Consider the following 17,843-nt stretch of genomic DNA (forward strand, 5'->3'; position numbering starts at 1 on the left):
GACCAAGTACTGATTTTGCCCCAGATCTCTAAGTGGCCCCCTCAAGGATTGAACTCACAACCCTGGGTTTAGCAGGCCAATGCTCAAACCACTGAGCTATCTCCCCCACCCCCCCAATGGAGCCAGCCCATAGAGCGGGGAAGAGACACTCCTTCCTGCCTGAGCCCCATGCCCTGGCAGAGTGAGGGTCTATTGTCTGAAAACCAGAAAGGTGCAATTCCCATTAAACTGGTGGTTGAGGCATGGCTTTACAGGAGTGACGGTCTGCATGCTGCAGCGTAGGTGAGGATGGCGCTAGTTAGCCTTCTCCACAGCACTGTAAATGCAACTCTGTGACAAGAGCTCCAGCAAAGACTTCCTCAGCATGGAAAGGCAAAGGAGAATGGGTTTAAACCCTGATTTTTATCCAAACTAACAATGTGACTTGTTATATTAAGAAGGGATGATTTTTTTGGAACCCAAAGTCTCTGGAGTTTGCAAGGGTTAACAACTAAGCAGGCTGTGAGGAGTTCTCTCTGCAGGAATTCACATGCTCCTGGTTGAACCTCCCATAGTGGAGAAATAGCTTCTGGCAGGGGTCGAGACCCTACATGCCTGTCCCTCTCAACGCCCACGTCCTGGCAGAGCACAAGGATCAGTGGCTTGTGGCAGCAGGGCACAAGCTGCCCTTTGAGGCTCCTGAAAAGCTGCTTATAACACTTCTAACTTGGCTCAATGCTTGCAGGGCATCATCGCTTGCTGTTAGAGGGGCAGAAGGAGCCTGACTGAGAGGTGCTCTATCAGAGAACACAAAGGTTAGAGACTCAGTGCTCCAGTGATTCCTCACTTCAGGAGATGGAGAGAGCAGCTAGAAGCTGAAATGAAGTCACCACTACACGAAAACAAACAAATTGAAGTTATGAAACAATCTGGCCAGGAGAAACTGAAAGGCCAACCTGTTCGGCAGCTGGAGTTAAAAATATTTGGTGGTCTGAGCTGAAAGGGGGCTTAGTTTTGCAGCCTCCAGCAATACTGGACTGCCTCCAAATTCCACAGGTGAGGGGCATCACTCCAATAATGATAAATGAGAGAGAAGCCATGCAGTAGCAGTAAACTTGCTACTTCCATCAACTGAGGGTAGATGATAGCACTTTCTAAAATTAAACTAAGAAGAAAAAAAGGAAAAACCTCAAATATGTTTGTATTGACATGAGGGCAAGGAGAATGGTTAAGTTGTTCTGGCTCATGCAGTTGTACCAAAGTTCCAAAACTGTTCAACGGCAGTTTTGATCTTTTACTGCAATGCACTGTGCATTTTATCACGTAAAAATAATGAGAATACACTAGGACGAACGTTTTCTCTAAATAAAAGCTATGACGCATACATTACTTCCCTGTGGAGAGTCTAAAGCTCTGGAGACTGAAAGAAGTTTAGAATATGCAGCTTTGTTTTAATTCTCTTGCAAGCCTCATAGATATCAAAAAATGCAGTAGATCTACACTGCTACCTTGATATAACGCGACCCGATATAACACAAATTCAAATATAACGCTGTAAAGCAGTGCTCCGGGGGGGGCGGGGCTGTGCACTACGGTGGCTCAAAGAAAGTTCGATATAACGTGGTTTCACCTATAACGCGGTAAGATTTCTTGGCTCCCGAGGACAGCGTTATATCGAGGTAGAGGTGTATTTCAAACCCATCATCCTTTTCAGAGGTAATTAAGCAGTTTCCTTTTTTCTTCTATCATTTTACATTCTCCATTTCAGTGTTGTTAAGAGTCATGTGGTACAAGTATAAAATTTATTCTACAATAAGTAATTCTTTTGGCATTAGCTGAAGTGACAATTCTGAGTTTTAAAGTGGTTAATAACAGAATTCCTTTGGAACTGCATATCTACGGGCATTATTCATTTATAAGAATTTTTAGATGTACTAAAAACTAAATACATTAAACTGGAAAGACAAATATATTTAAAATTATATAACAGCTAAAAACAAGTTGAAAGAAAACCTCTAGTATTTGAAAAACTGTGTCAAGATTTTACCCAAACTAAACAAGCATAAAGTTGTACAGAGATGAACGCCAAATAGCCTATTACAAATAACAGGATTTTAATATATAGTTAACTTTATTTCTGATAAAACCAATATTTTAGCTCAAACTGATTTTTAATTTCCTTAATCCATCAATTATATACCTGGCATGCCTGTAGCAAGACCCTGACCAAAAGCCAAAGCTGGATTTGCGGCCGCAGCTGCTGCAAGTGACTCTGCCTGTTGCCCTTGCTGACCCTGATTGGGAGTAAGAGGGCGCTGACTTGCTCCAGCACGCAGAACCTACAAAAGACCAATATGATACTATTTTCTTAAAAGCTGAGTACAAAATCAGTTATACGCTATAAAAGGTCTAGGACAGCTGGTTTATGTATTTAATGCTTTTTAGCTCTGAATTTAATATTCTGAATACCCCATCTTAATGATTTCAAGCACATAAACATGTAAAAGTGTAACAGGCATAGACTATTTTGCTGACAGGCACAAGAGACCTAGGTTCAAGGATTGCCGTGGGTCTTTTGCTAGCCAGCACAACAGACATCGAGTATATTTTAGAAATGGTAATGATTCTAGAGGAAAGTAAAATTGTAAAAAGTCCTCCTAAAAGTTAATCTATAAACACATCTGTGAATCCAGACAATTTATTAACTGAAAACCGATCCTTACCTGACAAGCACATAATATATTAAAAATAAATAAAATTCTTTACCTTCACATTCCGCCAATTGAAAATTTTTATTCCTGAACATTGCATAACTTGAAGGAACTTATCTTATGCTTTGAAAATTTACCAATTGTAGTTTGTAAATACTTACCTAACCTATCCGCCCCACCAACACTCAACACATATTCTGGAGGTTGATAAGTGAACTAGATTTTGTTTCAGGTTTTTAACTCCTCTATCCAGTTATGACAAATACGCTTTATATCTTGTCACCTATTCGACAAACAGTCCTTTTTCCACACTCAAATTTGGAAAGAAAAATGAAGTTTAGCTAGTCTTACACCTATGCGTTCCTGCACGAATATCTGGCATGAAAATTATTTATAGGTTAAATCAGTTGTTCCCAAACTTTTTCGTTAGGCAACCCACCAACTGCATTTTGACTTTTTTGGGGACCCGCCATTTATTTGTTTATATATATAATTTACACACACACACACACACACACACACACACACCCCCCGCATGCTAAAAGCTGTCATACAGGGCTGTGGAGCACCATTTTAACTGGAGGAGGCTCTCCTACCCTTCCAGCCTTTCAACCCCCTAATCCCCCTCCTCTCCACTTCCCTCCCCTCCCCCACCAGCCCAGTCCCCAAGCTCCCTGCTCGACTAATGCCTCCCCCCAGTCCTTTTGCTCTCACTCTTGAAGCCCTGCCCGTCTCTGCAGCACCAGCCAGCCCCTCTCCCCCAAACTGCTGACTGTCCACTTGCTGGCTCTGGCCACTTCCTCCACGCTGCTGCCCCAGATTAGTGGAAGAGAGTGTGTAGAGGTAGAGCACTTATGGCAGACATGCCAGCGCGGGGAAGGCAGCGTGAGGGGGCTTAAGGTGTCTGAAAATCACTGGTAACCCACCTAGACCCTTCCTGGGACCCACTATTTGGGAAACACAGAATTAGATATTCATTCAACAGGTGAGAAAAAATTCTGCAAGGAAGAGATGCTATTCAGCTATCTAGACAGCTCATCAGTGACAAGTAACGACTAGCAACTGCTTTAAAAGATCCAGTTATATAGGCTTCTAAGGTGAGGATGCGATTTTGGAATTTGAGAGAATGGAAATTCAATAAAAGAAATTCCTAGTAAATTATATATTGGTTAATGATGGCATTGAATGTTTTGTTGTTTTGAAGAAAGGATACTTTTTATTATTAGATATATATCCTACATAAGATTTATTTGTGTCTTTAGGAAACATTTTTGTAATGGCTTCAAGCATTTCATCACAAATGCCCTTACACCATGAATGGGATTTTAAAAAATATTATAAAAATGAATCTTATAAAAATGTAGCAATCTAGAGTTAAAGATTAATGGAATTAAAGTAGTAAAAATACCATTTCAATAAATAAAATGGTGAGATTTATTTCAGTGATATATTTTAGTTACTATAGTTTCTTCTTGATTTGTCAAAGAAAAAATAACCCATGGGCAGGACACAATGTCATAGCACATTATCTTCCTGTTATAGAGCAACGCACATGGAAAAACTAGAACTTCAAAAGGACGTGGCAGTCTTTATCCTCATTTTTTTCTCTTGCTGCTGAATGTTTAAAATCATTTTAAACTTTATATGAATGTTTGTGAGATTATTCATGCAGCACTAGTTACAAAGGGCTTGATGTCTACACTTCAAATACTACAGCAACACAGCTGCTATGCCACTGTACTGCTTCAGTGCAGACCCTACCTACGCTGACAGGAGTGTTTTTCCTGTCAAGGTAGTAATCCACCTCCCTTACAGGCAGTACCTTTGACCTAGCACTGTCTACACTGGGGTTAGGTTGGCTTAATTACGCCACTCAGGGTGTGGATTTTTCACACCCCTGAGATGCATAGCTGGGTCGACCTAACTTTTTAGTGTAGATTAGGCCTGAGTATTACAACCCACCTTCAATTAAGTTATAGCAACCCAGATGAAAGAAGCAATTTTTAATATATTCTTTTTAATTAGTATTGCAACAGTAGTCAGATAAGAACAAAAATAAAGATTAATTATGCTGCAGGTAAAACTAAAAAGATTTTGATATAATTGGTAATATTAATGAATTTAAGAAATGAGAACTAGTCAAATACTAACCAAAACTTTTGGTGTACAGACTGTTGAAAAGCACAAGAGAAAGTCTGAAGAATAACATGCAATTTTTGTTTACAATTCCAGCTGAATTTTCTTTTAAAACTGATATTTTGAAGTGGAAAACCTTATACAAATGTTATTGTTTTTAAAAAATACAGTTCCTCTGCATGAAGATTGTACTCTACCTGTTGCTGTCCTTGTGCTTGTGATGCTGCCTGTTGATTTGCTGTGGTGTTTGCAGCTGTAGCTTGCTGCTGAAATAAATTGGCTGGATATACCCCCCATGGAACTCCATAATACTGAGGAGGGACCACTGCCGGACCTAACAAAACACATTCTTTTCAGTTTACTTTTGTTCATCAAAATTATTATTTTTCATATTGCAATAGCTCCTATAAACCTCGATTGGGATTTTCATTCTACTGTGCTAGTTGCTGAATGAACATCACACAGAAGACATCATTATCCCTAACACAAATTAATCTACTTTCAATTTTACAAAGAGAACTTGCATTATAATTGTCAAGTGCTCTTAAATAAATGTTAGCAAAACCAGACTTGTATCTATTTTAAAAGATCCATTTGATTCAATTGACGAGTTTTATTTTAACCCCCCTTTTCTGGTTTGAAACAATAACAGAAGAACACAAAAAAGGCTGATATCCTTAGAAAAACAGCAACTACCGGGTACATGAAAAATATCAAATCACTGTTTCTGTTCTTTGAATGCAGCCGTTTGGTTAGACAGTCAACCCTGAGTCTAAGTTTTAAGCATATAACTGATAACTCTCATAACAATTCAAAGTTGTTCAACTGCTTTACCAGAAGGTAGCTTACACCCAACTCTTGATGAGGGATAGCAGTAATTACTTTCTGGACACACTTTATATTCAAGTTACTTCTAAAAATAATTTATAAAAGGTTAAGAAATGATTAACAGATATTTTAATAAATGGTTAATCAATTGTTCTAGAATGAACTCTAAAACAGGTGAACTACCATGGCCATCTACAGCATCTATAACATGCTTTTAACATCTATTAATTGGTTATAAACCATTTATAATTGAAACCTTACTACAAAGCATCACCCTACTCTGCAGGGACGGGATTGAGAAAAATTATTAATTTTGAGGTTAAATTTGGTTGTTTCCTCTGGAAGGAATTTTTGATAAAGCTTGTGAAAGTTGGATGAATCACTTTGCAAATTGAAGCTACTACCACCAAAAAGAAAGTGCCCATGTTCCTGGTCTATCGGTGTTGAACAGATCAAAAGGAAACATTCCATTTTATGAACTCCTCCATCCCCAATTAGTTTGTTAAGTAGGAGTTCTGTTGTAAATGTAAATGAAGATCACTACAATCCAAACAGATACATGTATGTGGTCAAACAACTTCTGGGTCTGGGACACAAGAGGATTCACACCCTAACAATAAATACTCTTCTGGTAGACTCTTGTAAAGTTAGAAACACTTACATAACATTCAGTAGTCGAAGCTTACATGTAAAAGTATGCTCAGTCAGTTTTATCACACATTAACAAATCACATCAGATTCCACAGGATAAACCCAGCCTATCCTGCCTAAACCAAAGAGCTTCCCACAGCAACTTTCTTGGTCTTTTTTCTTCAACACTCCTCATTCTCCACTTCCTCATTCTGTATCCCTTTTCTCTTCTGCAAATACAGCCATGCGATTTTCCTTTGACACTCACACATGCTAGATCACATCCTTCAAACTGGGCTGAGATACTGGTTTAGTTTTCTAAGCCCAACATTTCCAGTCTACTTGCGATATAAAAAAACCTAGCAGTGAAAGGTTCTAACCATCATTTCTAGTCACCTTGCTCATCAAATGCCCCAGTTCTCATGTATTGGGTGCATATTTTACATTCCTTTCCACCTCCATTACTGGGAGACAACAAACTTAAAATCTAAATCACTTTCCAAAATGCCAGAAGCAGTTCCAAATACTACATTTGCCTTGAGTACTCTGCAATATTTGTGGTTTTACACCATACCTTCCTATTTAAAGGTATTTTTTCCACTTCCTGTTGCTGTGTGAAAGACCCATGCAAACAGGGAACATACTGTCTACTGTATAGGGTACTAGATAGAGACTCAAAAAACATGATTTTCTAATCTCAGTTCCATCAATGACCTGTTGAGTCACCTTGGAAATACACTTAACAGCTCTAGGATCTCAGTTTTTCCATTTTAAAAAAAGGAATAACAATACTATCATTTTTAGATAAAATATTAATAAAAAACTTCTAGACAGAGCAATCTTCGATATTATTTGCAACAATTGAGAGTACAAAATATTCAGAAAGAAGGGCAGTTTATTAAGTGGATTATGCCCTCTTAATTATTCACAGAAAAAATCTTCAGAACTACAAATACTGATTTATCTACAAATCCAATCATTTTCTCAAAGAAAATCAGTAAGTTACAATAAAAATTGAGAAAAAAATGTGTTACCTGCTAGTGTTGCTGCTGCAGCTAACCCTGCTGCAGTGTATGGGTCAGTACCTGGAGGAGCAGCACTGATAATGTACGGGTTTGGCACAAAAGCAGCTGGAGCCAAGCCTGCTGAGAATACCCCTGCTGTATTAATAAACAAAGATTTAATTGTAGCAAATAGATCCAACAGACATTATTTCACATTTAATCAATGTGATCACAAGTTATACCTGTATTAAAACAAGTACTGCATGTACTCTTCTTGATGTTTTAAAGTGAATACAAAGTAGCAGAGAAATCATTACTTTCATTTTTTCTAACCACAAAATCTCCACCCTAACCCCATTCAGTTATGTCACATGACGACAGACCACTAAATATTGACAAATTTTGTAAGTGCTTATATGCAAATACAAGAAGTCTAAATACTAAGATGGTGAACTTGAGTGCCTGCTATTAAATGAGGTTATTGATATAATAAGCATCAGAGAAATCTGGTGGAACAATAATTAAGGCTATGTTTTAGTCACTGGTATATTTAGTAAAAGTCGTGGACAGGTCATGAGCAGTAAACAAAAATTCACGGCCCGTGACCTGTCCATGACTTGTACTATATAGCCGACTAAATGTTGGGTGGAGAGGGAGCGCAGGGGTGCCCTAATTAGGCAGGCCAAAAAAGATTTTGAAGTGCAACTAGCAAAAGAAAAAAAAAATGTTGCTGTTAGTTTTTGTAAGTACATCAGAAGCTGGAAGCCTGCCAAACAATCAGTGGGGCCACTGATGATGGAGATGCTAAAGGAGCACTCAAAGAAGACAAGACCATTGCAGAGAAGCTAAATGAATTCTTTGCATTGGTCTTCACTGCAGAAGATGAGAGAGAGATTCCCACATGCGAGCTATTCTTTTTAGGTGATAAATCTGAGGAACTGTCCCAGAATGAGGTATGCAATATACGTGTGACGGTGTCAGTCCCAAAACATTAGAGAGCAAAGGCGGGTGAGGTAATATCTTTTATTGGGCCAACTTCTGCTGGTGAGAGAGAAGCTTTCCAGCCACACAGAGCTCTTCTTCAGGTCTGATTTCAAAAGACGAGTCTGGGAGCTTAAATTTATTACTCTGCTAGACACCATGATTTTTGAATAACGAATTTAAGCTCCCTCGCTCGTCTTTTGAAAGAAGACCTGAAGAAGCGCACTGTGAGGCTAGAAAGCTCGTCTCTCTCACCAACAGAACTTGGCCCAATTAAGAGATTTTACCTCACCCACCTTGTCTCCCAGACTGAGGTATTAATAGAAGAGATTTTGGAACAAACTGATTAATTTATCAGTAATAAGTCACTAGGACCAGATGATATTCATCCAACAGTTTCAAAGGAACTCAGACATGAAATTGCAGAACTACTAACTGTGGTATGTAACCTATCATTTAAATCAACCTCTGTATCAGATGACTGGAGGATAGCTAATATGATCCTGATTTTTTAAAATGTCTCCAGAGGTGATCCTGGCATTACAGGATGGTAAGCCTAACTTCAGTACTAGGCAAATTGGCTGAAACTATAGTAAAGAACAGAATTATCAGACACATAGATGAACACATTTTGTTGAGAAAGGCTTTTGTAAAGGGAAATCATGCCTCACCAATCTATTAGAATTCTCTGAAGGGGTCAACAAACATATGGACAATGTTGACCCAGTCCCTTACTAAAGGCTCTTAAACACAGTAAGCAGTCACGGGATAAGAGGGAAGGTCCTCTCATGGATCAGTAACTGGTTAAAATATAGGAAACAAAGTGTAGGAATAAATGGTTAGTTTTCACAGTGGAGAAAGGTAAATAGCGGGGTCCCCCAAGGATCTGTTCAACATATTCATAAATGATCTGGAAAAAGGGGAGAAAAGTGAGATGGCAAAGTTTGCAGACAATTCAGTATTACTCAAAATAGTTAAGTCCAAAGCTGACTGCAAAGAGTTACAAAGATCTCACAAAAGCGGGTGAGTGGGCAAGAAAATAGTACATGAAATTCAATGTTGATAAAAGCACAGTAACGCACATTGGAAGACATAATCCCAGTTGTATGTACAAAATGATGGGCTCTAAGTTAGCTGCTACCACTCAAGAAAGATCTTGGAGACATGGTGTACTCATCTACTCATTTTGCAATGGTAGTCAAAAAAACAGACTATTAGGAATCATTAGGAAAAGGATAGATAATAAGACAGCGGTATTATGGTATTTTCTATATAAATCTATGTTATGCCCACATCTTGAATACTGCATGCAGTTCTGGTTGTCCAATCTCAAAAAAGATATATTAGGAATTAGGGCGGTCAATTAATCGCAGTTAACTCACGCAATGAACTCAAAAAAATTAATCGCAATTAATCGCACTTACAACAATAGAATACCAATTGACATTTATTAGATACTTTTGGATGTTTTTCTACATTTTCAATTGATTTAAATTACAACACAGAATACAAAGTACAAAGTGCACAGTGCTCACTTTAGATTATTTTTGATTACAAATATATGTACTGTAAAAATGATAAAAGAAATAATATTTTTCAATTCACCTCATACAAGTACTGAAGTGCAATCTCTTTATCCAGAAAGTGTAACTTACAAATGCAGATTTTTTTTTTTTTGGTTACATAACTGCCCTCAAAAACAAAACCGTGTAAAACTTTAGAGCCTACAAGTCCACTCAGTCCTACTTGTTATTCTGCCAATCGCTCAGACAAACAAGTTTGTTTACATTTATTCGAGCTACTGCTGCCTGCTCCTTATTTACACTGTCACCTGAAAGTGAGAACAGGCGTTCGCATAGCACTGTTGTAGCCAGCATTGCAAGGTATTTACGTGCCAGATACACTAAACATTCATATGCCCCTTCATACTTTGGCCACCATTCCAGAGGACATACTTCCATGCTGTTGATGCTCGTTAAAAAAAATAATGCATCAATTAATTTTGTGACTGCACTCCTGGGGGGGGGGGGGGGGGGGGGATTGTATGTCCCCTGCTCTGTTTTACCTGCATTCTGCATATATTTCATGTTGTTATAATTCATGAAATTCATTATAATGCATAAAATTTAATGTGGATAAATGTAAAGTCATGCACATTGGAAAAAATAACCCCAACTATACATACAACATGATGGGGGCTAATTTAGCTACAAATAATCAGGAAAAAGATCTTGGACTCATCGTGATAGTTCTCTGAAGACGTCCACGCAGTGTGCAGCAGCGGTCAAAAGAGCAAACAGGATTTTAGGAACCATTAAAAAGGGGATAAAGAATATCTTATTGTCCTTATATAAATCCATGGTACGCCCACATCTTGAATACTGTGTACAGATGTGGTCTCCTCATCTCAAAAAAGATATACTGGCATTAGAAAAGGTTCAGAGAAGGGCAACTAAAATGATTAGGGATTTGGAACAGGTCCCATATGAGGAGAGATTAAAGAGGCTAGGACTTTTCAGCTTGGAAAAGAGGAGACTAAGGGGGATATGATAGAAGTATATAAAATCATGAGTGATGTGGAGAAAGTAAATAAGGAAAAGTTATTTACTTGTTCCCATAATATAAGAACTAGGGGCCACCAAATGAAATTAATGGGCAGCAGGTTTAAAACAAATAAAAGGAAGTTCTTCACACAGCGCACCGTCAATTTATGGAACTCCTTGCCTGAGGAGGTTGTGAAGGCTAGGACTATAACAGGGTTTAAAAGAGAACTGGATAAATTCATGGAGGTTAAGTCCATTCATGGCTATTAGCCAGGATGGGTAAGGAACGGTGTCCCTAGCCTCTATTGTCAGAGGATGGAGATGGATGGCAGGAGAGAGATCACTTGATCATTACACCTGTTAGGTTCACTTCCTCTGGGGAACCTGGCATTGGCCCCTGTCGGTAGACAGGATACTGGGCTAGATGGACCTTTGGTCTGACCCAGTATGGCCATTCTTATAGCAGTCTCGGATGATGATGATGACCCAGCACATTTTAAGAACACTTTCACAGCAGATTTGACAAAACACAAAGAAGGTACCAATGTGAGATTTCTAAAAATAGCTACAGCGCTCAACTCAAGGTTTAAGTATCTAAAGCGCTGTCCAAAATCTGAGAGGAACAAGGTGTGGAGCATGCTTTTAGAAGTCTTAAAAGAGCAACTCTCTGATGTGGAAACTACAGAACCCAAACCACCAAAAAAGAAAATTAACCTTCTGCTGGTGGCATCTGACTCAGATGATTAAAATGAACATGTGTCAGTCCGCACTGCTTTGGATCGTTATCAAGCAGAACCCATCATCAGCATGGAAGTATGTCCTCTGGAACGGTGGCTGAAGCATGAAGGAACATATAAATCTTTAGCGCATCTGACATGTAAATATCCTTGCAATGCCAGCTACAACAGTGCCATGCAAACACCTGTTCTCACTTTCAGGTGACATTGTAAACAAGAATCAGGCAGCATTACCTCCTGCAAATTGTAACCAACCTTGTTTGTCTGAATGACTGGCTGACCAAGAAGGAAGACTGAGTGAACTTGTAGGCTCAAAAGTTATACATTGTTTTATTTTTGAACGCAGTATTTTTTTTTCTTTTTACATAATTCTACATTTGTAGGTTCAACTTTCATGATAAAGAGATTGCACTACAGTACTTATATTAGGTGAATTGAAAAATATTTTTGTTTTTTACAGTGCAAATATTTGTATAAAAAATATAAATTGCACACTGTACACTTTGTATTCTGTGTTGTAACTGAAATTAATATATTTGAAAATGTAGTAAACATCCAAAAATATTTAAAATAAATGGTATTCTATTATTAACAGCGTGATTGATCGCGATTAATTGTTTTAATTGCTTGACAGTCCTATTAGAAAACATACAGAGAGGGCAACAAAAATGATCAGGGGTATAGAACAGATTCCCTATGAGGGGAAATTAAGACAGACTATTCAGCTTGGAAAAGAGAGAACGAAGGGGAGATATGACAGAGGTCTATAAAATCACGAATGGTATGGAGAAAGTGAATAGAGAAGTGTTATTTACCCCTTCACATAACACAAGAACCAGGGGTCACCCAATGATTAATGGGCAGCAGGTTTAAAACAAACATAAGGAAGTACTTCTTCACACAATGCACAGTTGACTTTTGGAAGTCATTACCAGTGGATGTTGTGAAGGCCAAAAGTATAACTGGGTTCAAAAAACAAATAAGTTCATGTAGACTAGGTCTATCGATGGGGATTAGCTCTGGAGGTGAGGGATGCAACCCCGTGCTCCAGCGGTCCCTAAACTTCTATCTGCCAGAAGCTAGGATTGGATAACGGGGATCGATCACTCGATAATTGATCTGTTCTGTTCATTCCCTCTGAAGCACCTGGGCTAGGCAATGTCTGAAGACAGTATATTAGGTTAGATGGACCGTTGGTCTGACGCAGTATGGCCGTTCTTAATACCACTCTAACTGCCTGACAGCCTCATGTTGCTGGTCTGCCTTTCACAACTGCCAACTCAATTTTACTCACCTATGCACTGTCAACATTTATGTATCACTAATCTTTCTAGCATCTAAGCTCCATGTATGACTGGGGCTCCTAGGTGCTGTGATAATACAAATAGTTATATTGAGAGAAAAGAGACTGGAAGACTTGCAGCTGAAGATGCTCAGGGTCCTGCACTAATTAACAGATTAGAGGAGAGCCCCTCAACTGGAATGACAGCCTGGGTGAACCACCACAGCATGGATGGACATGGACAGGTCTCAGCTGGGCCTGCACTTCCCATTTCTTTCCCCCGTTCCCCAACAGTTCCACTCACTCATGTCCACTGCATATAGATGCCCAGACCCCAGGAGCAAGGTGGCGAAGGAGGATGAAAGTGAGGTGAGTCCAGGAGTTGGAGTCCACTGCTCCTTCACCAAAGTATCCCAACTTGAGGGGCTCCCTTGTTGGGTTGTCTCAGATCACTGAAGCAGTAGCCCTCGAGAAGCCCATTTGTGTCCTGATGCCTCCACAAAGATAACTCAGCTTTCCTGTAGTTACTGCTGCGGCTACCTTGACTCCTGAGAACACTCAGGCAGTAGCATCAAGGGAGTAGAACGTATTCTTGCTAAGATATCAATGCACCAAGGGCTCTGCAAGGCACTGCTGTTTCATTGAACCAGGGGATGCTTAGCACAGAGCTCCTCACAAAACAGGACTCAGTGAATAACTTCTGCTAAGCTGTAAAAATTAAAAAAACAAGCTTATCTTTTCCTTAAGACTTTACTGAAGTGTTGGTGTGTAAAGTTTGGACTTTGCAGCAACTCATAAGAGTCAAAAAAACCCTCAGGATTCATAAGAAATATGTAGACTAAATTCAAACACTGAAGTCTTAAACAACGGGATTTTAGCCCTGCTTTAAATACAAAATTCAACACTACTTTAACTAGTCTATTGCTAGGGAACCTCTAGGATAAGCAGCTATTTATGAAGGAATTAAGTTAATCAACACAATAAAAGCTATTTTGCACTTCTATAGTGCCTTTTACTGGAGGATCTAAATGGGCTATTACAAATATTAATTTAACCTCAGCACCTCTGGGAGGTATATTAAGTATTTTCCCATTTTACAAATGAATGAGTTGCTTCACTTACACTTACCATATATACTTGTTCATAAGCCGAATATTTTTGGTAAAAGTGTGACGCATCAAAGAGCGGGGGCCGGCTTATAAACAGGTCTACATGAAAATTTGATGATTTTAAACTCTATGGAATCATTGAATTGAATATCTAATACATTGTCGGTTTGTTTACCTGGAGTGTCTGCAGGCACGGAGCCCCTCAGCTCCCTTTACCCATAGTTCGCTGTTTCCAGCCAATGGGAGCTGAGGGAAGTGGCCCTTCCCGCAGCTCCCACTGGCTGGGAATGGCGAACCGTGGCCACAGGGAGCTGAGGGGCTCCGTGCCTGCAGACACTCCAGGTAAACAAAACATCACAACGCGCCAGCTGCTTACCCTGATGGCCGGGAGCCAAAGTTTGCCAACCCCTGAAATATAGGGTCAGCTTATGAAAGGGTAATACAGTTTTTGCTATTTTTACCTAACCATCTTTGGGGAAGGGGGGGTGTCAGCTTATGAACGAACAGTCTAATGAACAAGTATATATGGTACTTTATGGCATTAAAATAAGTGTATTTCCCATTTTTAGTCTCATCCATATTTTCAATATAGAGTTCTACATAAGCAAAACTAATTTTCAATCATTTGAACACAAGTGTCGTGACAAATATTTAGGTGGAGGAAACAAAAAACTGAAAATGCAATTTGAAAAACTGTTATATAGAGTAGGAACAATCTGATACAGCATCTCTTTCAAATGATCACTAATATTTCTCTTTCCAGTGCATATATATACTATCCATTATTTATTAACTAGTTAGAACACCACAAACCAGCAAACTTGAATTAGCTTTGATATTTAGTAAACTGAGAGCAGTGCAGCAAAACAATACATTGTCAGCTTTTTGTCACTGACCTCTGAAATATTTATGCATTATAAAAATCTCACCTATGTGTGGCTGCTGAGCTGCAGCCAATGCGTACTGCTGCTGCTGAGCTGCTGTTAACTGCTGGACAGTTAGCGCATTAGTCCTCTGGAAAAGCTACGAAATAGCAAACACTTAAGTTTTCAATTTGAAGATATGAGATATACTTAAAGTTTAGAATTTACATATAAAATACTCTAAACCAAGACTCTTCTGAAATAGGATGGAAAATTGTGCACAACATATATTACATAGAAATTTAAGTACATTTATTTGTTCCCATCCTACTCTCTCTCAAGTATAGGAGTTTAATGAGGTGAAATACATCAAGAATTTTATGCTTAAATCGTTAATTATCAAGAATAAACTAATTGCAACATCTTCAAACCACAGAATATTTTAACCACATTCCCATCAGTTCTAGAAGAACAGCACTAACCTGCTGCTGAGAACTGTAGTCAAAAAGTCCTACAGTAGCTCCTGAGGAGTCCATTTGTACCTGATTGCCCGGATAGTCAAACTGTAAAGAATCAAGACCAACTTGTTCCATGGCATCCAGATTCTGAGTTTCTGGGTTTGAAAAGTCTTCTACCAGAGGTTTGTGGGTTGCAGGATTGGGAAGTGGGCCTAATCCTTCTGTGGAGTTAGGGTTAGAACCCAGGCGCTCAGCTACTTCTGTTGGGGAGGCTTGTCGGCTTCCAGGAGTACGACTGCATAGAGGAAATTGAAAGATAGCCTCTTACAGCCGTGATAAATAAATCAATAATGGACAAAGCATATTACAATCTGCTGAAGGAGAATCTTTAAACATGAAAAAGTTTACAAATATAACTAAGAGAAAGAAGATTTACTGTAAGCAGTTTAACAGGGATATAATGGTGACCTAGCAAAAAGCACACCTTTAGCTTTATCCGTTTACTTGTGTTATAAAGCCTACTGAAAAATACTTCCAGACTCTTATGAATGAAATGATGTGAACTGCCGATCACCTGTAAGGGCTTGTCTAGATGGCGAGTCAGTGCCTGGCAAGTGGGGTGTAAATCTACAGCATGTTGGCATGTAGCACACTACCTGGCCATTTGGACCATGTTACTGTACACTAAAAGCACCCTAGTGTGCTGTCAAAGGTTGGTAAGGTATCACACTCCACTACCCAAATGGGAAGTGATATGTCAGTCCTACTTCTCTCATCTCTGAAGCACTCAAAGGTTTCAATCTTTCTCACTGAAATGAAGGCATGGGTGCCTCCAGCAAATCTGTAGACATAACTCTGAACTTTCCAGTATCAAAAATCAGAAGTCAGTCTTTTGTTGGGGGACAGAAAACACCATAAAGCTTCTCAACTTTTAACAAACTGATTCATTCCAGAGCACATATAGCCACTCTAGTGCTTTGATGGTGACAAAAAGCAACACTATGGCAGGGAACTTTTGTCAGCTAGTAACCCAGCTAGTAACTCCAAACCTAGATTAAGCATTAAAAACCATTTAGTACTGCCTTTTCTTTGCCTGTGGCACAAGCTAGGAACCAAAGAAACTAAAGTTTCATGCATTGGTTATTTCAATATCCATTTCACTTATAAATAAGAATTATATAGGAAGAAAACCCATACCACAAGTTAATTCAAAATACTATTTTAATATAAATGTCAAGAGATACAGGACAAATAGTACAAACATTTTAAAAAAATATTTTTAGTTAGGATAGGTTTGCTCCTTACAGTGGTGCTGTTGTGTTGCTATAGTTAAAGTTGTGTCAATAGTTCAATTATAAACCTCTATTTGCAGAGATTCATAACTCTGCTTCAAATTGGCCACTTACTTAGATAGCCGTCTCTATTATTTCTTGAGAGGTTTACTGGGTTTGGATGCTTTTCTGCACTTATGCAAATAAAAAAAAATTTCTAAAAACAATTTGGAAACCATTTTGTTTTTAATATTGTCATTGCTTTTGATATTTAAAAAAAAATAATAGATTAAAATTAATCTACTCTGCATGTGCAGTAGACAATTTATTAAAATGAATGAAAAATGTTTTATTTTTGATACTGTAGCATGCATTCCAAAGGAGTGACTGTAGCTTTTCAGATACATAATATGTTGAGGATTTCTCTTTTGGCATAATTAACGTGTTTGTTATTTTGTTTGTTTTTAATATGGGCAATCATGTATTTATCCAAAAGACTAGAAATGGGTCTGGAGGATTCATTCTTATCCGTAGGGTAAATATGCATTTCCTTACCTTCCAAAATTTAAAAAATAAAAGTAAAATCAAACAAACATTTAAATATATAGGTTCAATTTTAGACCAAGAAAAGTAAGAATATTAAGAATTGAAGATTATGATCTTTAACTCACTTTTGTACCTCCCCATTCTCCCATCCATATTAAGATGGCCTTATAAGCAGCAGTCTGAACAGTAGTTTTCTGTTTGTCAATGATCATGTCAATTATCAAGGATTCATTAGATAGGTATTTAGATACCAAGGTGATTAATCTGGTAATTGTAAAGTACCAAAGGTTTAATTAAAGATTAGATAAAATAGGGTGGCTGCTTGTGACGGCTGATTGGGTTGTTATGAGTGGGATCAACGTTCAATTCCCAAGCTTGGACCCTCTCCTTTTGAAACAAACAAAAAAAACCCCCCAGAATAAATGTCACTCTCATCAGCATTCAGAATGGTGCTGACTGGCTGAGAAGGGAGCTGAATCATATCATGTTGGTCAAATTGTGTATGGAAACTGAATTGGGGTTCCGACAGGTTATGCAGAGGGAGGATGCACTGCTTTATAGCAAAATTAGAGGTTACATTAAAATTCTGCAGGACTAACTCCATAACACATGAGCCAGATGTGAAAGTTATGAAGTTTAAGAAGAAAAAAAAGTTACAGAAAGTAATTTAGTTCATGATTTATTAATAGGATAAAATCTTAAAGCCCCCTTTAACATGTGTTACACACTGCCTTTTGCGGGTAGTAATTTATTTTGAAGAAGAAC

General features: G+C 38.4%; 1 protein-coding gene across 6 annotated transcripts in view; it reads right to left on the reverse strand.

Annotated features, from left to right (window-relative positions):
• Positions 1-17,843, reverse strand: part of PUM2 (pumilio RNA binding family member 2) — a 110,564-nt gene that overhangs the window by 45,156 nt on the left and 47,565 nt on the right. For all 6 annotated transcript variants that reach the window (XM_054021705.1, XM_054021704.1, XM_054021701.1 and 3 more), the window contains 5 exons: positions 15,286-15,556; positions 14,870-14,963; positions 7,319-7,444; positions 5,024-5,160; positions 2,180-2,318 (listed from right to left, as the gene is read on the reverse strand). In XM_054021705.1, the coding sequence (XP_053877680.1) occupies positions 2,180-2,318; positions 5,024-5,160; positions 7,319-7,444; positions 14,870-14,963; positions 15,286-15,556 (767 nt within the window). The remainder of the gene's footprint in view (positions 1-2,179; positions 2,319-5,023; positions 5,161-7,318; positions 7,445-14,869; positions 14,964-15,285; positions 15,557-17,843) is intronic.

This window comes from Malaclemys terrapin, chromosome 3 (assembly GCF_027887155.1).
Source record: "Malaclemys terrapin pileata isolate rMalTer1 chromosome 3, rMalTer1.hap1, whole genome shotgun sequence".
NCBI lineage: Eukaryota > Metazoa > Chordata > Testudines > Emydidae > Malaclemys > Malaclemys terrapin.